Genomic DNA, 27,675 nt, shown 5'->3' on the forward strand with positions numbered 1-27,675 from the left:
AATGCAATGCAGCCGGCGAGGAGGGTGGCTTTGGCCGCGCGAAAGGCTCTTTGTGCCGGCTCTCGGGGTAGGGGAAACGCGGGCGAGCGGACCTGGAGGCTGGGGGTCCTGGCCCGCGGCTGCGCGCCCCTCCGCAGCCGCGCTGCACAGATCCGGTGCGCGCCGGCAGGGGGAGACGTGGAGGAGTGGGGTGGAGACCCCCTAGATTTGGTCTTTGATAACGGAAGGGAAGAGACAGCAGCTTGGAGAAAGTGAGGACGCAGCTAAGGGCTTTTTGCCTCCCGCCCCCCTCCCCTAGGGAGCCGGAGAGATCGCGGGGGCTGCAAGGGCGCAGCGCCTCACCGGGCGCTCCCTCACAGTCGGGGAACCGGGAGAGCGAGCCCCCCACCCCACCACGAGGCGGAGCCCCCCCGGCGTCCCCTGGTTCCCGCCGCCCCCACCGGGGAAAGAGAAGCGGGCGCCGCGCTGCCTCGCTCAGCGCCCCGGCCGCGTGGCTTGCGGCTTGTTTTCCCAGCTGGCAAGCGTCGTGCTGCGGACAAGAGAATGCCTGTGGTGAGCTGTTTATTTTGCTGAAGTTTGCGGTGGGCCAGAGGGCCGGGGTGGGGGTATGGCGAGCGGCAGGCAGCGACCGGGACTGTTTTGTTTAGGTCTCCGTCCACCTGTGTGGTATAAATCTGCCCGCCTCGGGGCGGCGGGGAGCCAGGGTGAGAAAAGCCCAGCTCTGCAAAGGCCCCTTCTTGCCACGTGCAGACCTAGAACCGCACTGGACTCCCCACTCCCGGCGTCGGCTGGATCCGCGGGATCCCGGCGAACACTGCCTTCCCCCTACCCCAACGCCACCCCCCACCCCCGACCTTGCTCAGTGCTGAGAACGGGGCTGGAGCCCCAAATGGGGAGTCAGCACCCGCGACCCGGGCCCAGCTGGCCGTCGAAGTTCCTTCCCGGGTACCCTCGCTGGTTCCGTGAGGCTCACAGAGCTGGAGGCTTTGATGCGACGGGCGCTCGCGAAATCAGTGGGGACTTGTTGGGGCGATTTCCCGCTGCAAGTCGGTTCAGCGGTGTCGGGTTTGCCCGTGATTACCGTCTGGGGATCTGGGTTGGCCAGAGTTTCCCTGACCTGAAGCTAGGGGGAGGAGGGGAGAAGGTAAGCGGTTGGCTCCCAGGGGAGCCCAGAGGACGCCCCCCACCCACCCACCCCCAGCCACCAGGGGCTGATGGCAGTCGCGGCAGCGGCTGCGTTTGCCTGGAAGAAAAGCCTAAATACATTAGCGAGCTGGTAAAGCTTTTAAGGCCTTCTCGGGAATGAGTGGCTGGCTAATGAGAGGTTAATTCTGTTTGGAAGGGAAGGCTGCGCTGGTTTCCTGAGATAAATGGACAGGAAGCGCATTACCTCCGCGCGCTGGCAAGCGACTCCCAAATGCTTTTTGCACCTGCCGCTCTGAGCAGCGCGAGCCGCTGCTGAGCCCGCAGGGATCGCGGGGGCCAGTCGGGTACGAGCGGGTGATGAGCCCCACGCACGCCCTGGGCCCTCTCCTTCCGGGGGCGCAGCGCTCACCCCCGGCCCTGGAAATCCTCTGTCACACCCAGGTGCTGCGTGTTCCGGAACTCAGGGGTCCCCCGATCCCGCCAGGCCCCCTCCAGGAGCGGAAGGGTTAAGAATGATGTAAGTACGATACACAAGCCGCTAGCCGCCGGGCTGTAGGACTCCGGGCTTCTCCCCGGCTTTGCTGGGGAACAGTGGGGAACCTTTCCTCTAAAATGGGTGGCACACATCGCAGCCCTGGGTCTGACTCCTGGCTCCTCTGCCCCAGGGTGGTCTGTTAGAAGGGGGTCCTGGTAGCTTTCTGGAAATGGAGATTCTGTGTATTAACAGGGGAACAGTTTAGACATCATGTAAAGGTTCCCGAAAAGAAACCACGTCTGTTTAGAATCCATTAATGTTGCTGGCATGTGTTTTATTTCTATCCATTTGGCACGTTCATACTGTGGGATGCTTTCCTGTGTCCCCTAATTGTGCTGTTCTGCTTTCCTCTTTTCTTCCTGAAAATAAAAAGGAAGGAAGGAAGAATACAAGGGGCAAGAAGCGGGATGGGTTTGAGTTGTGCAAGCTGTCACGTCACGGTTTTCTTTTCTATTAAAATATAAAACTTTTATAAGTCATCGATTTTATGTTTGTGTTCTAGCTCCCTCTCCAGATTTTTCTTCTTAGAGTCTTAAAAGACTCCTTAACTTGCGGCATTCTAGCTGGGGAAGTGGGTACTCTATAATTGACCATTCACCAAGCTCTTGCTTCCCAAGCTGACTTCGGATCTTGTTAACAGTCCGAATGTACTCGGGGAATGTGTCAACTAACCTAATGTCCTGAAAAGAAGAACCACCTTGCGGTTTAATTGTGAAAATTAACATTTTCCTCTAGCATGCTGAACACTTATGCAGCAATAAAAAGTGAATCCTTAGACGTATAAATCTTGGGCTTGTCAAATGTTTACAACAGAGGAGCAATAAAGCACCTCAAAAGAAATGAAGTTTTTCCTCTAAAGAACAATAGTTCCATTTTAGGACACTAGGACGTGCAATGACTCGGGGGTGCCCTCTGTTGGTAAAATCTAGAGTAACCATGTACTTAAGGAACAGGATATAGAAGGGAGAAGAGGAAACGGAGGAAAATTACAGAAAATCAGGAGTGAAAAAACTCCTGAACTCAAACTAAACTGAATTTGATCCTTAACTCTTGGTTATATGTTTTAAAGTATGGTCAATAAAGTGGGATTCTTCTTTCATAGGAGTCGAACTAAATCTTGGGTTAAGGAAGAGGAAACATCTTACTATTAGTCTTTGTTAGCAAAATGTTTTGAAAGATGCTGTTTACATTTGATTACTTTGAAAAAGAGGTTTACCAGGGTTTCATTGACTTGATTTCATTGCTAATATGTAGTAATTGCAAGAAAATCAATTTGGGGCTTAACAGTATTTACTTCACAGTATCACCTAAAAATCATATCCCATAACTCCCCCAAAAAAGTCATTTCTCCGGGCAACTCTGAAGCTACTATTAAGCATATTATGGATACACACAAGACTTGGGTTATATCGTGGGCAGTGAAAGGTATGTTTACCACTTGAGTCATCATAGTATGTAATAAGTAAGTAATGAAAAGTTGCAGTAAAAATAGATAGGCATCCTTCATTAGGGAGCTAGTGGTTTGTATAATTCAGAAGGTGTGTAATGAGGAAGCTGGAGTGATGGAGGGCTTGCCCTCAATTATCCTGGTCCATTGACTGGCACTTTTTAACATGTGGAATACTAACATGTCCGTGGTTGATACGAAAATTCCTAAATTAGGGATTGTGAGTAATGTAGCAAGCAGAGTTGCAGACTGCGACTTGGATATAAGTTCATTTAAAATGGCAGCCCATTGCCGTTTGCGGTGCTGCTGTGCTGTGCCAAGTCGCTCAGTCATGTCGGACTCTTTGCGACCCTACGGACGGTAGCCCTGTCCAGGGGATTCTCCAGGCAAGAACGCTGGAGTGTTGGAGAAAGGCAAAGAGGAGGACAGTATGAAGTGGCTCCTGGCCTTTGAGGCCATTCTTGAGATTAGATACCACTTCACACTTGCTGATAACAAATTGGAACCTATCATCGACCTCATAAAACATGCTTTCCTGTATCTCTGGAAGTCTCCTTTCCCGCCAGCAATTGGTTTCCCTCTCATTTTTGCAACCATTCCATCGCAAAAGTAGAAACGGACCTGCTATTGAATTAATTTGCTAATAGACGATGAACATTTGTGGAAAAGCCACGGAGCAACAACAGATCATGGTATAAAATTACACTGCAATAAAACTCACTATCCTCATGAATCTAACTACAGTATAACAGAACGCGTGGACGTCCTCCCTACTCTCAGAACCCCCTCCCCAACTGCTGTCAGGAAGGGAAAAATGTCAGAGTGACGGGAACACCAGCTGCCCGCGAACTCCACCAGGGAGCTGGTGGCTACCTTCCCAGGCCATCCGATTCGTTCCGGACCACGGGTCACATTCGCATTTCCAACGCGACTGGCTTTACCAAAAGTCCCGAATGGGCTCAGAAGGCGGTGGCTTTACTGAAAAAAAAAAAAAAAAAGGCTCATTTGAAAACACTCTGATGCTGGGAAAGATTGAAGGTGGGAGAAGAAGGGGCCGACACAGGATGAGATGGTTGGATGGCATCACCGACTCAATGGACATGGGTTTGAGTAAACTCCGGGAGCTGGTGATTGACAGCGAAGCCTGGCGTGCTGTGGTCCACGGGGTCGCAAAGAGTCGGACACGACTGAGCGACTGAACTGAACGAACTTACTTAAAAAAAAAAAAAAAAAAGTCCGCAGCGGGCTCAGAACGCGGCTCAGCAGATGCGATTGGCGTCGAAGGGACCTGCCGCCGGGCGCTAAGCATAAAGGCGCCCGTTTCCTCCGAGGAGCCAGGGCTGTAGGGCAGGGACAGGGTCGGGGGCTGGTGATCTAAATAAATGCGTTACGGAGAGGGACGTTGAACCCGATCACTTTCCTTCTCGGAAAGGCCAAAGGCTGGCTCCTTTGTAACGACGGAGCTGCCGTCGCCCGTCTCCACTGGGCGCGGGGCGGCAGTACATTGCAGGAGAGGGTGGAGGGGAGCGTGGAGGCCGCAGCCAGCAATAGGGAGGCTGGGCCGCAGCGCCGCCGACCCGACCGGCGGCGGGCAGGACGCGGAACTCGAATCACCCCGGGGAGGCTGGGAGCAGGGGGCGGGGGCCCGGAGGGGTGGGGCCGGAGGGCGGGGCGGGCGCTTGGGGTCCTATGAGTGGCCGACTGGGTCCACAGCTCCCGCCTCTCGGCCAATGGAGTTAGAGGGGGCGGGGAGGGGCGGGGCGGAGCCGGCGTGGATTGGCGGGGCGTTGGGAGGGGCGGGGCGGCAGTGCGGGGCTGAGATTGATCGAGCGCGGGGGCCCCCGCGGCACAGAGTGATCGCGGCAGCCGGCGGCTGCGGGCTGCCGCTCTGGGCTCCGTCCGGTGCGTTTCCGCGCCCGCCGAGCCCACGCTGCACCAGGGACGCCCCGCGCGCGCGCTGCCGGCCGGGCTTCGCACTCGCTCACCGTCTTTGTGTCTTTTCCTTCCCCGCCCTCCGCTCTCTCCTCCCGCCCTCCGCCCGCTCGCCCGCCGACTCCGGCCGCCACGATGCCTCCGCTCCCCGCGGCCGACGCCGCCGACGCGCTCCGCCCGCGGCGCCCGGCTCGCTTCTGCTGCTCCTGCGGCGGCGGCGGCGGCGGCCCGCGTCCGACGCGGGGCTGAAGGAGGAAGAAGAGGAAGCGGGGCGCTCCCTCCGGCCCATGCCGCCGCCCCGGCCCGGGACCCGCCACGGCCCCCGCGCCGCCGCCCTCGCCGGAGCCCACGAGAGCTGCATGGACGGGCATGGGCTTGAGAGCAGCATCGCCCTCCTGCGCCGCCGCCGCCCCAGCCTCCGCCGCCGCTGCCGCCGGGGCTGAGCCGCGCCGCCGCCCCCGCCGCCGCCCCGGGCTCGGCCCGCCGCCCCTGGCGCTGCTGCTGCTGTTGCTGCTCAGCCTTGGGCTGCTTCATGCAGGTACGGGGGGCGCGCGCGCGGGTTGGGGGTGGGGAGCCGCCTGTAGGGCCAGGGGGGCTGGGTTCCCCTATCCCCCTACTCCCGGGGGGGCAGAAGGCGCTGGCCGGGGCAGGAAAGGCCTCCCCAGCTCCTGACCCGCACCGTGGCCGGCTGGCGGCGCGGCGGCAGGAACACACCCGCCAACCGAGCGGCGCGCCCAGGGCACACGGGAGCGGCCTTTCGCCCTGCCTCCCGCCCGCCCGCCGTCCCCGCCTTCTGCTCGGACAGTGGATGGATCTCTCCTCCCGCAGCCGCTTATCAAAGATGTAGCGGCGCGGGCGGGGGGCTACGCTCCCGAGACAAACGTTCCGGATGCTCTATTGCTCTCTGCATGGGTGTTTTACTGAAAGTCAGGCTGGGATCAGGTTTACGCCGCCGCCTCCTAGGCTGAGGAGACGAGGAGCCTGGTTGCTGCTGCTGCCCTGGAGTTGGGGGTGGCATCGAGGCGAAGAAATGGCACCCGATGGGAAGATAATTCTACCCTTTTGAAAACCTGGGGGTTCATCTCGAAGTCACTTAAAACTTCTTTAAACTGAGATCGTTTTCGTATTTGCGAAAGCCCCTTTTAATTTCAGCTTTCACCTCCTGTTTGGGAAAACTTCGTGCTTTGTGGCTAGCCGCGTGTTTTGGGGCGTTCCAGGAGAGTGTGACCGATCTCTTGCCTTCGGGAACTTCCCCGGTGGAAGCAGCAGTGAGAAATCCGTTCTTAGCGAAGTAAAACCTTTTTGTCTTAGCGACGATGAGCCTTCTAGCTTGTTTTGCCTGTTTTTCTTTTTAAGATCTTTTCATGAACACAATGATACATGTCAGTTATATCTCAAGAAAGCTGGGGGGGGGGGGGATCTAGAACGCCCTTTACAAATAGGTACCATTCCTAGCAGTATATCTAGACAAAAAGTTTTTTCATTGCCAAATTGAAAAAGAATCTATCTTTTAGTTTGAGAGCACTTAGAGCATTAGATACGTTATCCTTTGAGATCTTTTTGTCCTGTATTTGTGGGACAGCAATCACCACACTCTGATCTGAAGAATACTGAACTGTAATGCCACCCAACTGTGCCAGAGTTAATTTTTATTTATTTATTAAGTCATACCAGCAGTGTTAAAAATCCGGGAGGTCTTTTAAGTAATGGGGAAAAAATGTGACATTTGAGCAGAGGACTAAATTTAGTTTTGCGTAACTTTGCATTGTGATGTAGCAGCTGCATTTTAACACTGTCACTTGTGGAAGCAAACTGAAGTCTTAATAGAGAGTGTAAATAGCAAGTTTTACAATGATGAAGGTTTTTAATTAGTGATTTTAGAACCTTAGAAAATAAAGTCAGTCTGCTCACGGTTGCATGGAAAACTTTTTATGACGTGTCAAAAAATATAGGAGTGTTTTCTGTGGGGGAAAAAAAAAAAGTGTCCATAATGTCAAAGTGTAGATTTCTTGAAAGGGAAATTGAGCTGGTGGCCAGGACTGTGACCCTCTTGACTGCATAGATATTGTTTCCTTTAGTTGCCATAGGGTCCTGTAACAGGATTGGAATGTGGTCCTTGAAGGTTTCTTCGATGGCCTCTGAAAAGCCTAAGAAGTTTGGTTTAAAGGTTTAGAAAATTAAGGTGCCTTAGTTCAAGAACTTGGAATGTGAAACTCTTCTCAATATCCTAATGTGCTCACACTGAAGTCCCCATTAGATTCTACCCAGAGTTGCTGTAGTGAGTGATATCTGTGGATAGCTTGTTGGAATGAAGTAATTAATCCGGTTTTAGGAAGGAGGGCTCCTTTTGAGAGAGTTCTTTGAAGAATGGTGCTATTGAAATGCAGGGGTTGTGTCTCCTCAGAGCAGCCAGCCTCACCTCATGCTCTTTACAGATGGGCCACCATATGTTTTATGCCCGGATCCTTATAATTTGCCTCCACACCCCAGATGGCTCTGCGTTTCACTTAATTCATTTCAGCATATCTCATTTCTTTTATTATAATCTGATGATTGGGCTGCAGATTCACCCGTGCAGGCCTGACATTGCGGAAACCGCCTTGAATGGTGAGGTCTTTATGTCTGGATCATTCATGAGAGCTCTAGACTGACAAATCCTTTAGTAAATTTCATTTACTGGGATGAAAATACGGTCAGATCATAGATGGTATGATCTGAAAAAATAGGTCTGTAGCTGTAGATTTTGAATTCTGCCCTTGGGAAATGAAAAGGATACTTTTATTCTTTTTTTTTCTTTTCTTAAGCAAACCTCTGCACTTCCTGAATGGAGATCCAATATGGGAGTTCCTTGCTTACTCATACACTCCATGGTTTTCTTGGCTGCATCCTTGAATTGTTTCTGCTCTGCATTGTCTTGGCATTTTTTCAGGAGGTTTACTTTACCGCCTCTTACAGGCAAAGTGTGCATTGTCATTATAAATTCATGAAGCCTGGATATTTCTGGGTGTATGCTGCAAATTAGTCATTATATACAGGAGCCTGTGATGGGGCTGAAACTGCTGACCCACATACACTTTCTCTCTGATTAGCCCTCCTACATCCCACCGTCTCTATTCAAAAAATCTGTTAGAAACCTCATCCAAAACAAAGGAATCCAAGGAACTGTGTTTTGTGTGAGATTTCTCAAAGGAATCAGCACCTACCTGCTATGAAAAAGGGCGTGGGGAAGGGAGGAAGGGAACCGAAAAGGATCTGGGAGTCTAGATTCTGCTTTTCCTTTCTAAACAGTTGCATCTGCATTTCCATGCTGGTCTTACTTTTGATATTTTTATGACTATTTGAAATAATTATAAGTAAGCGTACGCTCGGCTAGATTTTATAGACCATAAAAAGAACAGAATAAGCACTGCAAGTTTAGCGGGCAGTTCTTGTGTTGTCATTTATGTGTCGTCCAAAAGCTGTTCGGTACTGAATGAGCCTTGGCTCATATATTTATTTTCTTGCTTACTGCTTGCTGTGAATCTGATTTTAAAAGAAAAAGAGAAAGGATGTTGCTGTTTCTGACTTTTTGTAAGGGGGGAAAGTAGTTTTATATATACGCAAAGAATTCTGTCTCCGGTTCTGTTTCTAGAAAAAAAGCATAGTTGGTGGAATCACCTGTCAGTGTTGTGTACATTCTGAGTTAGTATACTTCTACTGTGAACTGTTGAGGAGTTAGAATCCTGGAGTGATTGATGTTACGGGATAGTGAATACCTAGCTTGGTCAAATCAGTCACTTTATTTTTTTAAAAGATCATTTATACTTTGTAGAAACCAGGGGGTTACGTGTGTTAGTTTATATGCAATTTGTCGGTAAATATTTCTCAAGGAAGACGGAATAACTTAGTACCTGGATTTTTTTCCTGTTATTCTTCCCCTGTAGCTAGAGTGGAATCAGGTAAAGGTGTTTTAACTAATCATGCTATAATTTAGGAGTTTCCCCTCCCTGAAGTGTGCAGGCTTTACTCATGGTTTTGTGTACAGACTGTGCTTTTCAAAGCAAATTACTTATGCAATTTTCAAAATCAAAACAAAGTTCACATCTTTGACTTGGCCTTAGAGCAAAGGGATCTTTCTCAAAATCTATAAACAAGCAAAGTTGATAAAATATTTCCTTTATTGTTCCCTTGTAGTTTAGCCTAAGAACACCTGGCTAAACTCCTATTCACTCGCAATGGCCCACGCTTTAGTTGTTAAGTTAACCAGCTGCATGCAGTGGTTCTCCCAGTGGCTGACTTTGTGAGAGGCCAAGAAGCCACAATGCAACCCTATTTCTGAAGGCCTTCTTAAAATAGGAGTATAGGAAATAGAACAAACAGTTCCCAGAGGAGAATGTCCTTTTCTCATGCAGCTCAGAAAGTTGTGAAGCCTTTTAAAAACATTCGGTCTTAATCTTCTTTCTCCTAGGTGACTGCCAGCAGCCAGCCCAGTGTCGAATCCAGAAATGCACCACGGACTTCGTGTCCCTGACTTCACACCTGAACTCCGCCGTCGATGGCTTCGACTCTGAGTTCTGCAAGGCTCTGCGTGCCTACGCTGGCTGCACCCAGCGGACTTCCAAAGCCTGCCGTGGTAACCTTGTGTACCACTCTGCTGTGTTGGGTATCAGCGACCTCATGAGCCAGAGAAACTGTTCCAAGGATGGACCCACATCGTCTACCAACCCGGAAGTGACCCATGACCCTTGTAACTATCACAGGGGCGGGGGCCAGAACCCTCCCAATTACCTTTTCTGTGGCTTGTTCGGAGACCCTCACCTTAGAACTTTCAAGGATCACTTCCAGACATGCAAAGTGGAAGGGGCTTGGCCGCTCATAGACAATAATTATCTTTCGGTTCAAGTGACGAACGTGCCCGTGGTCCCCGGATCCAGTGCTACTGCGACAAATAAGGCAAGTGTACTTATTTTTTTTCCTTCTTCTTTTCTTCTGTAACTTTCAGATGTTTGATTCTTCAGACGACTGTTGAAGTATGATACGAAAGATCTTGTTTAAAAGGAACTTCTGTTGGTCAGCTTAGCACAGAAGGTGGATGAAGGATTAAATGAAAGTTACTTAGTAAAAAAAAGAAAAATTTCTCACTGGAATTCTTGTGGGTCTAAGTTTAAATAGGCAATGATACAAAAAATAAAAAGGAAACAGTGAAGTTGGGTTCTCTAGGGAAAAGGCAGGCCTGTTTAATGAAAAAAAAAGTTCTTTTTTTCCAGTGATGTCATTTTTGAGTGCAGATGTCTGTGGCTCTTGAAGAAATCCACGTTCAGATTTATCAGATGACTGCAGTGGGTGTTCTGAACAAAGAGTGCCATGAAGCCTAAAGAGCACGACTCATCAGGAAATCTTACTGGAAACTTGGAAGCTATAGTAAAACATGGTGACCAGGGAAGTTAAGAAGTGGATTTTGCAGAGCAGTAATACCTAATTCTGTGTAACCTCAGGATAAAATTTAAGTCAGCCAGAGGGGAAAACTGACAAAATTAAGCTCACCGCGTCTAGCTGCCATTGTCTGTGGTTGGTATTTGTTCATTTTAAAGAAACTTTGACACTGAAGAGGGAGCCTGGAAGCCAGCGTTAAGTCACCAGAGTCTTAGTGCAAACAGGTGGCAAGGAGCTGTGGCTGGGTTTCCAGTTGTCAGGCCAAGCTGATTCAGGCGTTAGTAAATAAAGAGGTCCAAAAGGGTTTTCCACAAAAATGGTGTCCCAGGGGCTTCCCTGGTGGCTCAGTGGTAAAGAAGAATCCTCCTGCCACGCAGGGGACACAGGCTCAATCCCTGGTCCAGGAAGATCCCACTTGCCTCCAGACTGCTAAGCTTACGTGCCACTTCTACTGAGTCAGAGCTCTCAAGCCCATGTCCCACAGCAAGAGAAGCCCCCACAATGAGAGGCTGCCCCCCACACCTGGAGATTACCCCCCGCCCCCGACTCTGGGCAGCTGGAGAAGGCCTGTAGATAGCAAGGAAGACCTATAAACACATTTTTTCAAATGTTTCTATTGTTAACAAAAAAAAAGCATAACAACAAGGAACCAGCTCCTTGGCTGCTTCTCCAACTATAAAATCACACATACAGGTTTTCTTATTTTGTATCATTTCATTTTGTTTATTGTATCTTTTCATCAGTTGGGTTAGACTAAAATGTAATTGACAGCTAGCATGCTTTTATAATACTTAAGGACTGTTCTCTTGATTCCAGGCCTTGCCTCCAAATGTATGTAGCATAGTTTTTAAGTGAATTTAAATTATTTTACTTGGCATTTTGTGGAGAGAATATTAGCACACTTCCAGAGACTATATGGAGACACCCTGGGGTGTCACAAGTCTAAAATTAGAAGTCATCACCCTGATCAAAAGAGACCATACATTGGTCTAGACATCTTAGGGGAACTTAAAACTATTTACACTCCAGTTCCCAATAAAACCCAAGGTTGCCTTTCCAAACTTTATATCTCAAGTAAACTTTTCTTTTTCTGGTTTTTGTGACATAGTTTTTCCTATCTGTATATTACAGTATGCATTTGCTACATGTTATAAAGTTAATAGCTGCAAAGTCATAAGAAAAGCAGTGAGCCACAATTCATCATTGCAGACTCAAAGGGCATAAAACCTGGTAATAGTTTTTGAAAAGACATGGCACTGAAAATTCAAGAAGGCAATTCCATTGAAAATTCAGAAAATCATCAATTTTGCAGATAATTGAGGGCTTGGAAGGGTAGCCCTCACATGATACTTTTGAGATTAATAACTGCTGTGTGCATGGGAAATTTTACAGTTGACCCTTGGACAACATGGGTTTGAACGCAGCCAGTCCACATATGTGGCTTTTTTTCAGTAGTAAATACTACAATGCTATATGATCCCTGCTTGGGTGAATCCTTGGGTACAGAACCCTGTATACAGAGGGTTAGCTGTAACATTATATGTGGGTTTTCAACTGCCCAGGGGTCATTGCAACTAACTCCCCTGTTGTTCAGGGGTCAGCTGTATTGTGTCTTTCACAAGCCCAGAGATTTATTTTCCAAACCTTCTATCCAGTCACATGCCACTCCTATTTGGTGTTCAGCCTTTCAAAACTCTGTACTTTTTACTGATCGTGTTGAAAATAATCTGGGGACAGCTGGTTGCCTTGTGAGTACGTGTAGTATATGAATGCGACAGCTGACGCTGAAGTACTTTAGATCGTTCTGTTTCAGTTGTGGTTGAGCCTATCATAGCTTTTAGCAAATACATTAGTACAATTTGTTTTCTCCCTCACTTTGGTGAGGATCAAAGGTTTTGCCCTTTCCAGAAAGGAGAGAGGGAAAAGTTATCTTTTAACATAAATTCAAGCGGACAACGAGAATGCTTGGTCTTTAATTGCCCTTTGGGAAAGTATTCCCCCACATCTGGTGACCATGCTGTGCAGCAACAAATTGCTCTGTGGCTTCATGACCTCCAGTGGTTGGTTGTTTTTGTTTTTTTTTTTTGTTTTTTTCTTTTCTCTTTTTGTAACTCTCTCCAAAGCCCCCCAGAAGCATGTGAAGGTTACTATTTGAGGGCCTGTCTCCATGGTGGTATGGCCTTTGCTGGTGAAATCAAACAAAGACCTAAAATCTTGCACTGCAGTTCCTTTTGCTGTACCCAGGACCAAACTAAAACTTTTTAAAAATTTCTAAGCAGTGAAAACAGTCCACTCCAGTATTCACGCCTGGAGAATCCCACGAACAGAGAAACCTGGTGGGTTACTGTCCATGGGGTCCCATAGAGTCAGACATGACTGAGTGGCTAACGCACACACACACACACACACACACACACACACACACACACACACACGCCACGAAAAAAATGAGATGCTGAAACGATCCTGTCTAAGCAGCCATTCATTCCACCACCCTCAGCACGAAAGTAAAGCACTAGACTCAGGTATTTTGCTCAGGCAACTCAGTCCTGGGGCCGTGGGCTTCTTGAGCAGGCCATCATCGTCAAGGCTGTCTTTGTGAGCTCTGCCTTCCCCCTGAACACCCAGATTTCCCTCATCATGGAAAGACAAAGCTTAGTGGGGAAAGAAATCTAAACAACAGAGGGAAAGAAAACGAAGTTGTCTCTGGTCAGTTCAGTTCAGTTCCGTTCAGTCGCTCAGTCGTGTCTGACTCTTCACAGCCCCACGGACCACAGCACGCCAGGCCTCCCTGTCCATCACCCACTCCCGGAGTCTACTCACACTCATGTGCATTGAGTCGGGGATGCCACCCAGCCATCTCATCCTCTGTGGTCCCCTTCTCCTCCTGCTAGCTAAGCCTTTCTTCGCCAGGCCTGCAGTGCTTGGCGGTGTGGTCTCATCTCCCCTGGTCCACGTCCTCTCCCCCTTCCCAGCTGTGCAAAGGTGTGCCTTCTCAGGGCCCAGGCTCCGGGCTCTGCCCTGCACCAGCCTGTCCAGTTCCCTCCCTTCCCCAGAGTCTGTGTGCTTGGCCACCTGGCTAGCTTGGTGTGTTCCTAAAGGGGACACCAGGGCTGCTTTCCCCCCTCCCCACCCCGGGGGCTGCCAGGGCTCCTTGGCACACCTGCACACACCTCTGCTGAGATCTGTGTCCACTCTGGGCCACCGTTCCCACCTTTGACTATAAGAGGCGCGCAGCTTCAGACCTGCAAATGCTCTGCAGAAAGATACGAGAGAGGGGACGGGCTGGGAACGGGCAGGGTTGGCTCTGTGGGAAGGAGCACTGTTTGTGTTTGGGGCTCCGAGGGGATACAGTGCTGTTTTCTCTCTTGATCCTCACACAGGTAAACAAGCAGATCATCTGTGGAGGGTGCTGGGTGGCGTACCTTCTCTTCCACATTCTCTTTGCCCGCCCCTCAGTCTCAGCTTCATGTTGTGTAACTAGGAATCCCTGTTTATGTGGATCTAAGAAGGAATTGCATATGCCATGATTGCAGAAGGCAATTTTGGTGTGAATTATTTCATAAAAAGATTTTGCACTTCACAAATGGAGTCCTAGTAGCGTGTATGAAAATCTTCAATCTCTCAGGTGCATTTAAAATTATTTCCTTTTCCCCAAAATTTCAAGGATGCATTTATTACACATGTAATGTAACTCAGTTGGTAAAGAATCTGCCTGCAATGCAGGAGACCAGGGTTTGATCCCTGGGTCGGGAAGCTCCCCTGGAGAAGGAAATGGCAACCCACTCCAGTGTTCTTGCCTGGAGAATCCCATGGACAGAGGAGCCTGGCAGGCTACAGTCCATGGGGTCGCAAGAGTCAGACATGACTAAGTGACTAAACCACCAAACAGTAGCAATACTTTTAACAATTATTTTGTACAAATAACTTGTGTACTTTTGCTTTGTCTTTCAAACCTTTCCTTTCAATGTAATCATGTCCTTTCTTCAACATTCTAGCTTCTTATCCTATTCTTCAAAGTCAGGGAAACAAAATTGCAAGTAGGATGGGATATTGAGATGACAGCCAGTCCTTTATAGATCTTCAGATCTTGCTACACTTTAGTGAAAGCAGGTGGTTTACCTTCAGGCAGTTTGGTTTTGGGGAGGAGGTGTGTTCCTTGTGCTTGACCAAGCCAGGCGAGTGGACACTAAGGTGCTTCATATGTCCTTGCTGCTGCCACGGGCCACCAGCTGCAGTAACCCGCGGGCAGCAGGGCTCTGTGCCTGTCCAAGGCACGAGAAGAGAGCCTGTCTTTCAAAGTCCTTAAATATCTGTACCTCTGGAGCTCTGGCTACTTGCTGAGAGATTTTCCTGGAAATCGCTGCTGGCTGATGATACTGGAGATACAGGAAGTCTTGAGTTCCTGGGCTCCATTCTCACTGGCTGCCCACAGTGTTCCCTGGTGATAAAATGCCCTTTCCTTGTAGGGTCCTGGAGCACGAGTTGGGTCCTCTCCTGCTTTTGATGCCCCTTAGCATGCCCTGTTGTTCAGCAGGAGAATGTGGGCACCTAAACCAATGTTCTGGGTCATTCTCTGTTGGTTATAAAGTCAGAGCCGGAGGTGCCTCTGTTGCAAAGTCTTCCAATGATCTTTTTTTTTATTTTAGATGTATCTCTGGATCAGGCTTTGGGAATCTGTCCTCTTTTGACCCTAAGCCTAGTGGATTTTTTTTTTTTTGTAGCTAAGTTTTTATAACCAGTTATGTTTTTAGTATCTTTGTGGAGACTCTGTGAGCTGCACAGTGGTGATCATTCTTATTTTTTTCCACTAAGGAAGATGCCTCTTCCTCTTGTGTACAGAATTAGGTTTTGAATACATGGACACTGTCCTTGCGTGCAACACTGTTACAGAGGTGATACACTATTCTTTGAGAATATAGATTCCTTCTGGGAGTGCACAAGTTGCCTTGCCGATTCATTGTAACTAACCCTTAAAATCTGAGATTTCTCTTTGTTATGATTATCTGTTAATACAGATAACTCTTGCCATCTTTAAGTTTTGCATCTCGTCCTGGTCCTCCTTGTTTTGCAGAAATGTTTTAAAAAGAAAAGTTGCAAGATATGTTGAGATATATTACAGAACAGATGGGAAAGAAGTTTGCAGTTGTATAGCTCGCTGCGCAGTATCCTGTGTTCATTTCTCTGGTAAAATGTACAATTTAGTGTTACATTGGAAACCCCAAGCATTGAAGGGCCTATCGTGTCTGGGACATGCCGAGGTGAATGTAGTCTCTGCCTTAGTCTAAGCTCATAACTAAACTTTGCTGCCTTCATGTCATGGAGAATTACGGCGTTTTTGTGGGGGTGGGGGGGAGCCGTTTTTAGGGTTTCTTTTCAGAACATTGGGGGCCCACGCTATAGGCTGGTTCCAAGTGCTGCAAGTTGCTTCCGGGGGTCAGGACCAGGAGGTTAGGCCGGAGAGATGGGCTGCTGTACCTCGGACATAACCCTGCCCACCCGCCTCTGTCACAGGTCAGTGTTCTCACTCCCAGGACTTGGTACCATTTCCCTTTTCACCTCCCACCATCAAGGTGGTCCCTCACCTACCCAGATAGCCTCACTCCTCTGAGATACCCTAGCAGGGTCTGGAACCCTGATTGCTGTTGTTGAAAGGTAGTTGATCTTTAATACCCAGAAGCTTGCTAGGGTAGTTGAGCATCAGAATCACCAGTTCTTAGTTAAGTTGATTTTTCAGGGTTCTGTCTCATCTTTAAGACTCATAAACGCATGTCTTAGATAATCCTCATCCTCCCTGAATTTCCTTATTGTAGAGACAATATTAAAAGAATAGTTTCTAGAAGAACAGAAACCAGCTATAGTTGTTCCAGGTGGTGGTATTCCTGTTGGCCCTTTTCTGCTTCCTGCATAGCTCTGGTTTGTACTGGATTTTAAGGTCTTAGGCCCAGAAACTTTCAACTTCGCTTCATATAGGTTTCAGCAGACTGCCTGGGGGTGAAAGTATATTTGGGCAAAGGAAGCAGAAGAAAAGGGGGCGACATTCTTAGCTCCATGATGTCCCCGTAATGTGAACGATCATTTTGTGGGATGAAAACAGGCCTACCTGGCTTATTCTTTAGACCATACTTTAACAAGGTCTGCCTTCATTCTGTCCGTACAAATTGCATGTACTCTGGGCAACGAGGCCTCTGTCTTCTCTCTGTTCCCTGGAGGAAGAAATATATAAGATGTCAGTGAAAACTGTCTAAAAATGTATAAAATTTGTCTGTGTATACCTTGTCAGTTTCACATTTCGAATATCTGCGTGTGCCAGTGTCTCTGTCCCAGACGTGGTTTGGAAGGATGAAAAGGACCTTCCGAATCCCCCATGTGTAAGTGACAGTAACCCAGCGCCTGCCTGAGCCAGCCGGAATTCCCTGTGAGTGCTCTGGGCCTCTGCTACTTTAAAACAAATCCACCCTCCTCCATAGTTGGAACCAGAGGCGCCCAGCCAAGTCTGATACACAGCTGAGAGTTAGAACTTGTTTTTCTGTAACGTTTCCAAATGTCTCTCTCTGCCCTGTTAAATTTTCTTTGAGTCAACATTTTGAGAGGAAGGGGTAAGCAGGAAACATTGGAAGGTTGGTACTTTTTTTTTTTTTTTTGGTTGTTGGCTTCAATTAATGCTAACCAAACAGTTTCTGCCCCTGTGGAATGTGGCAAGTAAAAAGAGTCGTACCTACAGTGTCGAACAATGAAAGCTGCTACCTTACCCGTTTCGTCTTTATTTGTTTTGACTGCAAGTAGAACTTGCTCTTCCACTGGTTTGGATTTTGTGTTCTCCTGGGTGGGGTAACTTCAGGACTTCTTAAGCTGCTCAGCTTGTCCTCAGTATAACAAGAATAGCATCTCACAGCTAAGATGCAGAATTTAACGGGGGAGCCTTGCAGTGAAAACCCGTCGCTGTTGGGTCTAGAAAGAACTTCAGATGAAATTGGGTCCGTGCAGAGAGGAGCTCAGTATGTCCCAGTGAGCTGGTTCTCTTAAGAGTTGGAGCCCAAAAACCCTTAGCTCCTGCCGGTGGGGTTGTCTCCGTGCTGGAGCTGACTGTGTACACTGTGGATGGGATTAATGTGACAGCATTTAAAGGCCAGCTTCTCATCTGCTCTGCATGTGCCCCTGAAAAGGGTGTCAGTGTTTGCTCTTTCCTTTTTAAAGGTGTGAGTACACACACAAGCACACGTGTGTGTTTATGTGGGGTCCGTGCCTTCCCCACTCCCTGCCTCAGGAAAATGAAGACAGAAGGATATTGTTTTGGAACTTTCCAGTTAACTGGCTTCTTGGAATATATGGTCACCAGCTCTAACCACCTTGTTCCTGACTGGGCTTTGCTTTTTTTTTTTTTTTAATAGCCCTGGGAACCTGAAACTCAACCTAGAAGTGACAGAATGTGAGTGCATTGCAAGACCTTTAAGGCCTTTTTAAATCACCTACCCAAACTGAAAAATGATCAAAGGGGCTGTGATTTCCTGATAATCCCCGTTGGTTTGGGAAACAGCTGTGCTGAACCTCGGCCCAGAGCGTTTACCCGGGGTGCTGCGAGAGCCTGGGGATCTGTGTGCGCCCCCTCCACCCCATTAGGAGGGAGATCCCAGAAAGCCAGACCTGCCGGGACAGATTCCTGCCCCTTAGTGACTGCAGTATTTTTAGCCTCTGGTCCAAACCGCAGCAGCTTCCCTGGTGGCTCAGAGGGTAAAGCGTCTGCCTGTGATGTGGGAGACCTGGGTTTGATCCCTGGGTCAGGAAGATCCCGTGGAGAAGGAAATGTCAACCCACTCCAGTATTCTTGCCTGGAAAATTCCATGGACAGAGGAGCCTGGTAGACTCTAGTCCATGGGGTCGCAAAGAGTCGGACACGACTGAGCAACTTCACTTTCACTTTTCCAAAGTGTAGCGGCAGCCTCGGCCTGGAATACTGTCCCCATGCACCTGACTTCCCATCTAGAGGTCTAGCGAGGGCCTCCTCACAGTGCAGAGACCGGGCACAACAAGTAAGAAGGTCCCTCTGGAGTTCTCGGGGTACCGGGAAGGCCAAAGCACCCCAGGCCTTCCCTCCTCCCTATAAACTCAGCACCTTGTGCCTCTGGTCTGTACAAGGAAGCTGGCCCATTTCCCTCTGAGCCTATTTATGCTTCCAGCCTTCCTTGTTTTAAATGCACAAAAATTGCTCTTTGGATGTCGACTTTTTTTTTTTTTGGCCTGTCACTTTTCTGTATCATCCCTGGGCCTGCTTCTCTCTCTCTCTCTCTCTCTCTCTCTCTCTCTCTCTCTCTCTCTCTCTCGCTCTCTCTCGCATGCGCCTTCCAGCCACCGAGCTTAATGCTTCCCCCCTGGACCACCCTAGCAGCCTCAACCGTGGGTGTCCTTCTCTGGTTTGGTTTCTTCTTTCTCCAGCTGCTGCCAAGAACCCCTCCAGGAGCCAAGGCAGCCCTTGTTCCTGCATGTATTACCTAGGGCAACCCTGAAGAATAAATAAGTCTGATCCATTCTGTGTCTCTGGAATCCTGTGAGTGCTGCTACAGCAGAGCTCGGTGGAAAGAAACTCGAGATGACAGAGAAACCTCTTTGGGTATCTTTAGGAGGCTGCAGAATTTTGTAGTCTCATTCAAGCCCGGAAAAGAATCTAGGGGGAAATTTTTTCTGCCACCCTCCTCTGAAACTCATGTATGGCTATCTTCCTGTGAGCTATCTTGTCCTGGCCCAGTGAAATGACTTAAGCTGTGCTTTTGTAGATGTTGAATTCAGACTTCCTGTAGGTAGCTAGCTGATGCTAGGCTGAATTGCAATGGTAACGTTCCATTTGTTTCATTGAGTTCACGCCTTCCTGGCAAGACTTTTTTTCATTTCTTTTTTTTTTTTAGTTTTTCAGGAAAATGATCAATGATATCAATTACTGACCTCCTTATGTATGGTCCATGTACTCTCCTAGGCTTTGTGTGAAATTGTTCAAACAGAAAGTTATTCTAGACGGATATGCTTTTATTTCCTGCCTCATAAAAAGGAGCGAAATCCAGAGTTCTCCCCAGCCTAACCGAGATCCTTCCTTAGTGCTTTGGAGCTTCCTAGTCTCAGACTTCTCAACATTGAGAAACATTGGCCCCCTCGAGTTAAGATGATGTGTTTTAGAGCTAGCGATAGAGCAGGTGTGTTTATTTCTTTGAAACACACGCTCTCGTAGGAATGATCTCCTTTGTGTTCAGCTCTGAGGACTAAGCAGAGGCTGTATGCTGCTGACCTGGTAAGAGCAAAGGCCATGGGCACAGCGTTCTCTGATTTCTCCCACAGTCATCTGTTTTTTCAACCTATAATTGCACCCAGAGGATCTGAGGAAGCAGACATATCAGCTAATTACATGAAATAAAATTAATCTTAGCTTTCTTAACACAAGCAGAATTTTAACTGGATACCTGTCAACATTGGGTTTCCCTGTGTTCCAGGCTGATTTCCTGTGATTTTCAGTTTGGTTTGCTGGCCCATCTTAACCCGAGAGCTGGAGCCCCTTGTCTATAAAAGTCCCAATTCTGGTATTAAGAGAATTCCAGTAACGTCCCACACATGCAGTGCCAAATGGTCTGATTTAAACCCCGATAAACGTTTCTTCCAAAGAATGATAAGCACAAATAGTTCAGGGCACAGCCTATGGGGAATTCTGCTGTTTGAAAACCTCACAGCACTGTACAAGGCTGTTGAGCTTGGAGAAGCTCTGTGCTTTGGCAAGGCAGTGCTTGGTTCTCTAGGTGACCTCCCTTTCATTTAGTTCATTTTTATTTTTGTTTTTTCCTGATGGAGAGGAGAGACAGGTGCCTCTCAGTGTTGGCATTTCACAGCAAACCCTAAATCCTCATTGCCTTTCTCATGTGGAAAGGTTGATTTGTAGCTGCTGTCTTGCTTCTCCTAAGAGACCCTGTAGGTGGTAAGGATCTCAGGCAGTGAAACGTTAAAAATGAATGAGGAGACTGGAGTAGTGTGTCTGAGGTGGGGGTTGGGAGGAGCTGGGCGGGGAAGGTTTAACAAAAGGCATTGATGTTTGAAATGCACAGAAATGCCATCCATCAATAATAAATGGTGTGGCACAGAACAGATGTGCCAAATTGAGTCACTACAGCATACGGATCAGTTCATAGAGGGGGGAAAAGTAAAGAGCATCAGCTCAGCTCAGTTCAGTCATTCAGTCGTGTCCAACTCTTTGCGACCCCATGAATCGCAGCACGCCAGGCCTCCCTGTCCATCACCAACTCCCATAGCTGTTTTTAAAATATCTGTTTAAGAGCTTTAGAATACAATTTTGAATGTCCTGTTCTGACCCTCTGATAGCTGCTAGCTGGAAATAGAAAACGTGTGGAATTTCCAAACATTTCCGTTAACATTTGAGTGTTTTTAAAGGAAGAATTATTGAGAATGAATAAATTTTATTTAATTTTTCTGAAGAGGAGGATAGAACTGGAAAATGAATTTCTGGCCCTTTCTGGTTAAGTGCTTGCTTAAGACCTGAGATTGTAATTGTATGAGGGATGAAAATACCTTACACAGCTTGTCAGGGACTGTTACCCGTGCTTTCTACATTTTCATTGCTTATATCTCTAGGTACCTCTTCAATATCTGCTTAAACTCCTGAGGACCGCTCAGGAAACCTCTCTTATGCTTTGAGGTTAATTCATTCCCCTCAACGTCTTGATTCAAGGGCTGATTCTATACATAGACTCTGAGAGCAAATTATCTCACCGAAAAGAGAAACAACTAGAGAAACATCAACTTCCTTGTCTTGTAGAGAAAGTCCCTCCTAGGAAATTCGACAGATAGACAAAAATGCATTAGGTAAACTGGAATATTTTGTGCGTGTAGATAGTAGTACAGAGGTCAAGCTTTAAGGTTCACCTGATCTCCCAGAGGCGTGAGAGTTACCTGTTGGTGTCACAGGTAGAGCAGAGGACAGTAGCGTGAGAGGTGTTTGAAATGACTCCTGAGTTGGAATTGGTGTTTTTAATGAAAACAGCAGAGACTTGGTGAGACAAGGAACTATTCCATTCACGTTAATATTGACCCTTGCTTGCCTTTGTAGGAAACTTGTTTGGAATTGGATCTCTCTGCTGTGTTGTCCCAACAAAACTAATTCCTCTGTGTTTTTCCTAAGGGGAACTGAAAAGTCCTTAATTGTTGCAAATAAGGGCAAGTTGGTTTAAATTTGAGGTTTGTTAGGTTGGAAGGACAGATGGCTTAGCTGTTGTAGAAGAATTCAGTTACTCTTTGAGTGTGGATGTTCTGGTTGAAAATGAGAACAGCGGCTGTATGCAAAGTCTGTTACTCTTATTGTAGCCATCTGTATTAACTTGCAGTCCTTTCAGGTGCAGAATTTACTTGAATTAATCTTTTCACCTCCAAGAGATCCCAGCTTGCCTCTAAAAAGCCCTTGTCAAACTGTCTTTAGAGTCACCAAATAAATCTATTTTATAGTCCCATTAGATATCTAGCTCGAAAAATCCCACTCGCTCTGGAAGGTCGTATGGTTGGATGCACAGAAAATTTCCTGAAATCATCTCTGGTACACCTCCTTCAGGTTGTTAGGAAGGTGTTGAAACGTGAGAAGGCTGGTCATGAAATTAAATTGTGGCTCAGAGTAATTAGGCAGGGAGAACACCAGGCATTCTCACAGTGCATTGTCTGGCTTTTGGTTGCAGCTGCAAACAACGGATATGAATTTAACCAGTTGCTGCAGCCACAGCTGGTTCGGATCTGTCTTTACAACTGGCTGAAGTGAAATGAAATGGCTGGAAAATTCCAGTCAAGTAACACCAGTGGGAACATGTGGAATTAAATAGCGTGAGCAGATGCCGGCTGAGCCCGGGGGAAAGCCTTCAGACATAAGCCTGAGGGTGGCGGGGGGGGGGGCGGGGGGGGGTTGTAGGGAGAAGGGTGGGGAGGGAGGCCCTCGTGGCCTTTTAACAAGGGTCTATTGTTTTGATTAGTCCCCTTGCAGGAGGTGGCCGTTTGCCTCCATCCAGAGTAATTTGTAGAGTGTTTGGCCTGTCTCCCTTCCTCCTTGACTGAAGTCACCTGATACTTTTTTCTTTTCTTCAAGAAGAAAGCATAATAAGCCATTACCTCACTTACAGACAATAACTCAAATCTCAAAATGTGGTCTCCCTCCTCTCCCCGCCCCGCTACCGCTTGGGGGCCATTTTCCCACCTTGGGTGATCCAGAAGCCCGTATCTGTCTTAGCATCTTTCTATTCCCTGTAGCAGAGATGTCGAGGAGTTTGGAGGTGAAGGTGCTCAGAGTTCATTTTTTTTCCTAAGTACTATTCTAATTATGGAAAGAAAGTTCACTAAAGGGAAGTTTTTATATTATCACTAGATTTTTTTTTTCCCCTCCATGAATTTTCTGCTTAATTTGGAGAGTTGAGAGTTGACTGGGGGACAGATTTCTGAGAAGCTGAAGGGCCAGCATGCTCTTTGGGGAAAACATTTGCTGTAACTAGGTTTAGGGTATTTATTCTCTGCCAGTGCTTGGGAGCGCACTTGCCAAGTGATTTTGCTGTCCCGAGGATTAGCTGGTCATGTGAAACATTTGATTAAGAGACTTAGAGAATCTTTCCTGAGGCACATGGTTGGTAGCTGTTGCTGGGCTGGCTCCCTCCTCAGCTTTCTCTCTTCCCTGAGTGTGTGTGTATAGCTCAGTTTGCAGTGATGAGTCATAGGATATTGTTTTAGAGTCCAAGGGAGAAACTTTTTAGAAATCACAGTTCTGGTAGGTTTACTTAGAGCATCTGCATAACTCAGAAAGGAATCTTCTTTCTTTTTTTCTCAGAGCTAGCTACCACCACTCATCTGTCTTTGAGGAGACAGGATACAGATGATCAATAAAACTTGCCTATATCCCAATGACATTTTTCGGTCTTAGGAAAATAAAAATTTTTTGCTGAGACACTCTCTGGATCTGTGTCAGTTTTACATTCTAAATACATAGGACTTTGGGACTTCCCTGGCCGTCTAGTGGTTAAAACTTCGCTTTCCAGTGTAGAGGAGTGCAGGTTCAATCCCTGGTGAGGGGCTAAGATCCCACCTGCCTCATGGCCAAAAGAAACCCCCATAAAACTGAAACAGTAGCGTAACAAATTCAATAAAGACTTTTAAAAAATGGTCCACATCAGAATGAATACGTGTATATGTATGGTTGAGTCCCTTTGCTGTCCACCAGGAAACTATCGCAACATTGTTAATCAGCTGTTCTCCAATATGAAATAAAAAGTTAAAAAAGAAAAAGTCCACATCAAGAAAAAATACATGAGTTCAGTGGCTCAAACTCAAGTTCCATTGAGTTGATGATGCCATCCAACCATCTCATCCCCTGTCGACCCCTTCTCCTGCCCTCAATCTTTCCCAGCATCAGGGTCTTTACCGATGAGTCAGCTCTTCTCATCAGATGGCCAGAGTATTAGAGTTTCAGCTTCAGCATCCATCCTTCCAATGAATGAATACATAGGGTCTTCAAAATTGTCCCTAACAGTGACACCATTCACTTGCAAGGCAGAAGCAGATACAGGCTGAGTTGGGAGATTCTGTCTCTAGCTGGTTCAGCCTCTAGAACTGGAGGGCAGCTCTCATGGCCCAAGGATGCTGTCGCGCCCATATCTCTCCCATCTGTGTTAAAACTTTGTCCGCCTTCCTTCCCTCACAGATCACCATCATCTTCAAAGCGCACCGGGAGTGTACGGATCAGAAAGTGTACCAAGCCGTGACCGATGACCTGCCGGCCGCCTTCGTGGACGGCAGCACCAGCGGCGGGGACGGCGACCCCAAGAGCCTGCGGATCGTGGAGCGGGAGAGTGGCCGCTCAGTGGAGATGCACGCGCGCTACATGGGGACCACGGTGTTCGTGCGGCAGCTGGGCCGCTACCTGACGCTGGCCATCCGCATGCCCGAGGCGCTGGCCATGGCCTACGAGGAGAGCCAGGACCTGCAGCTGTGCGTGACCGGCTGCCCCCTGGGCGAGCGCATCGACGATGGGCAGGGCCAGGTGTCCGCCATCCTGGGACCCGGCCTGCCCCGCAGCCCCGCAGCCGCGGCCTGGCCCGGCTACACGCTGGAGACAGCCAGCGCGCGGTGCCACGAGCAGATGCCGGTGAAGGACATCTACTTCCAGTCCTGTGTCTTTGACCTGCTCACCACCGGCGATGCCAACTTCACGGCCGCCGCGCACAGCGCCCTGGAGGACGTGGAGGCGCTGCACCCCAGGAAGGAACGCTGGCATATTTTCCCGAGCAGTGCCCGCGCGGCTCCCCGTGGACGCCCCCTGTCGTCTGTCAGTCTTGGACTCACATGTTTGATCCTTGTTGTGTTTTTGTAGGGGATTGTCTTTTTCGTGTTTTTTTTTTTTTCCTGTTCCGTTTCTCCTGTCTATAACAAAATTTTTTAAAAATATATATTGTCATAATATATTGAGTAAAAAGAGTATATATGTATATACCATGTATATGACAGGATGCGTGTGTCCCGGGATGCCCACCTGATTTGTACATATCGCGTTTGGCTGTTTTCCACATAATGTTGGATGTAGTGTTTTGGACCGTTACCAATTTTGGTTTTTGGTGGTTTTTTGGTTTTTTGGTTTTTTGTTTTTGTTTTTTTTTGCAGTTTTGTGAAATGTTTTATAACGTCCCTGCCCGGGGACCTGTTAGAAAGCACTTTATTTTTTATATATTAAATATTTATGTGTGTACCTGGTCAGTACGTATATAGTACACGGGCACAGACACCGGATGCGGCGCGCGCCCTTGGCAGAGGACCGGCGACCTCGTTTGCAGCTCTTGCTGGCGGTGCCCTCACGGCCTTGACCATCACCGCGCGCCCAGCTTTCACCTGCTGCTCTCCTGGTGCCACTGCCTTGTTCTTTGGAACTAGGTCCTTGCCCACTTCTCCTGCCCTCGCTCCACGCGGAAGGATTGTTAACCGCCCCACCCCACCCCCCGACAGGTGCTTTTGGCTGTTAAACACTGATTCTAGGAAGCCCTCTCCCTCTTGGACAGCTGCCACTTGTTTTCAGAGGGTGGGGAGAATGTTAGCACAGTTCTTATTAACTAGGATTGTTACATCCGAGCACTTAGAGCGTGGCAGGTTAAACGGTATGAAACTGCTGTTTTTCTAGGTCGGGAGGGGCTCCAGATGGCAATGGGTAAGGAGATAGCAGGCACCTTGCTAGAGCCCTCTCAGACTTCTGTCATCCCTCATTCCCTGTTCAAACTGTCTCTCTTCCCTCTTTTAACTCCATTCTACATTGAACAAAGAAAGGCAGACACCTAAGTGCAGCGATCGTGCCTTGCTCGTCCCTCTGTGATTTGTACAAGCCTGCGTTCTCAGCCGCCTCCTCTCCGGCTGTTTGGACTTGTACTCACCGTGTCCACGCCCAGTAAGCCCTCCCCAGGCTCACTGTTGGAGCCTGGGAGCCCAGGCTCTGGGGTGTATTTGATTCTTTCATGTGAAGACCCAGATCCCGTCACAAAGGTTTCCTCTTCCTTGGCCCCGCCCACACCGTGGTCTTCCTGTCTCGCACTGTGTCTGTGTGTGTGATGGGACGGACTGGGGTCCTGACAATGGGCGTGCTTCCTTGGCCTGACCCTGTATGCAGCTTGACTGGGTGCTGGTTGGTCAGACATTCTCATTGGCCAGTGTTGCTCCCCACGTGGCCTCTCGATGTAATCACTTTCCCTCTTCATATGCGTAGGTGACTTATTAGTTGCTCGTTTAACTTGATAGTGATTTCACCGAGCTACACTCCTTCCATTCCATCATTGTTGGCACCTCTTGAAAAAAGGAAACCACCACCACCCAACGGCAAGAGCAGTAGCTGCGAACAGGAACTCCAGGATAGGAAGGTTTCTATTGTTATACCTAAAATGTAAATATCTGGTTCCTAGAATTAGTGGTAGAGTTTGTAGTTGAATCATTTACATAAATGCAAACAGACGGTGAACTTGAAAGGCCGCAGAGATTTGGGTCAAGGTTGTGCCTAGTTTTAGTTGGCCAGGTAAATTTCTTCCTTTTGATGAGTGGCACTACCAGACTGGTAGCAAAGAGGATGTCGCTTCGTGAAAGTTCTGTTTCTTTGTGAACTGATCTGTTGGTCACAGCATGGAGCTGTCGACTCACCAGAGGTGGCAAAGCTTCTCTCGAGCCTGTCTTCCAATGTATGAGAGAATGATCTTGGCCAGTCTGGGAAAAATCCCGAAGGCATCCTGCCTCTTACTGGGCAAAGATGCAGGGCCAGAGAGCTGAACCCAAACCTGTTATCCTTGTATCAAAGCCGAGCTGGGGCCCGCCTACCATCAGCTCTGAACGGTGACTGCTTTTGTTCCCTTACGGAATCACGTGCCCAGGTCAGAAGCTGTAGTTACCTAGTACTTCTGTTATGTAACCGAGTAGAATGCAGGAGGAAAAATATTTAGGGTACCTCTAACCACTATTTTTGTGCAAATAGTCTACAAGTGGAAAACGGTAGAAGTTTTCTACGATGTCTGGGTTTAGTGTGTACATGATGTAATATACCTGTGTCCTTTTCAATGAAAGCAAAACAACTGCCTCTTCTAATAGCTGGGAAGAGGAAACCAGGTTGTTCTGATGCATCATCTGCCTGGAAAGGCTGAATCACAGCTCTTAGTACCAGTGGATTTGGCTGTTCTCACTTTGCAGTCAGTGTCTCTCCATGACTCTGAAGTCTTCCCCACAGATAACCGTTTCAGAAATACAGGTATTTCTCTACAAGTATTTCTCTGGTGTATTTTCTTCTGTTTCTTTCATAGAATGTCTGGAGAGGGAAAAAAAAAATGTTCCTTGCACATGTTGGTTTTTGAAATCCCCCCCCCTTAACCAGAAGCATTTTGGGTCATACACGTTAGGTAGGACATCTTCTGGGGGAGCTTAATCTTGTGGGAACACACTGGTTTTCACAGATGCACCACATGGCTGTCTAAAGACTCAAAACTTTTTTTGTCCTTCCCTTCTCTTTGTTACGCTCGGAAACCCCCACAGTGTGTCAAGTCTTTGCAAAGAAACCTTTAGATGTGTTTCATAGGTATATGAATAAGTATCTGTGTAAAACAGTGAGTGTGCAGTGTGTAAATACTTTAAATTATTATGGTAGAAAAATAAAGTTACATACCCTGCTGTGGAA

The 27,675-nt window shown here is 47.9% G+C and overlaps 1 protein-coding gene across 2 annotated transcripts; it reads left to right on the forward strand.

Annotated features, from left to right (window-relative positions):
- On the forward strand, positions 1–27,675 carry RGMB (repulsive guidance molecule BMP co-receptor b). Of its 2 annotated transcripts, XM_069590178.1 has the most exons (6): positions 1–67; positions 299–552; positions 1,588–1,663; positions 5,312–5,598; positions 9,508–9,992; positions 24,187–27,675. In XM_069590178.1, the coding sequence occupies exons 3-6, from the start codon at positions 1,659–1,661 to the stop codon at positions 24,853–24,855; spliced, it is 1,446 nt and encodes a 481-aa protein (XP_069446279.1). In that variant the 5' UTR covers positions 1–67; positions 299–552; positions 1,588–1,658; the 3' UTR covers positions 24,856–27,675. The 2 variants fall into 2 exon arrangements, with proteins under 2 accessions (XP_069446279.1, XP_069446280.1); XM_069590179.1 differs by lacking the exons at positions 1–67; positions 1,588–1,663 and having other exon boundaries at positions 245–552.

The sequence above is a fragment of the Ovis canadensis genome, chromosome 5 (assembly GCF_042477335.2).
Source record: "Ovis canadensis isolate MfBH-ARS-UI-01 breed Bighorn chromosome 5, ARS-UI_OviCan_v2, whole genome shotgun sequence".
NCBI classification, from domain to species: domain Eukaryota; kingdom Metazoa; phylum Chordata; class Mammalia; order Artiodactyla; family Bovidae; genus Ovis; species Ovis canadensis.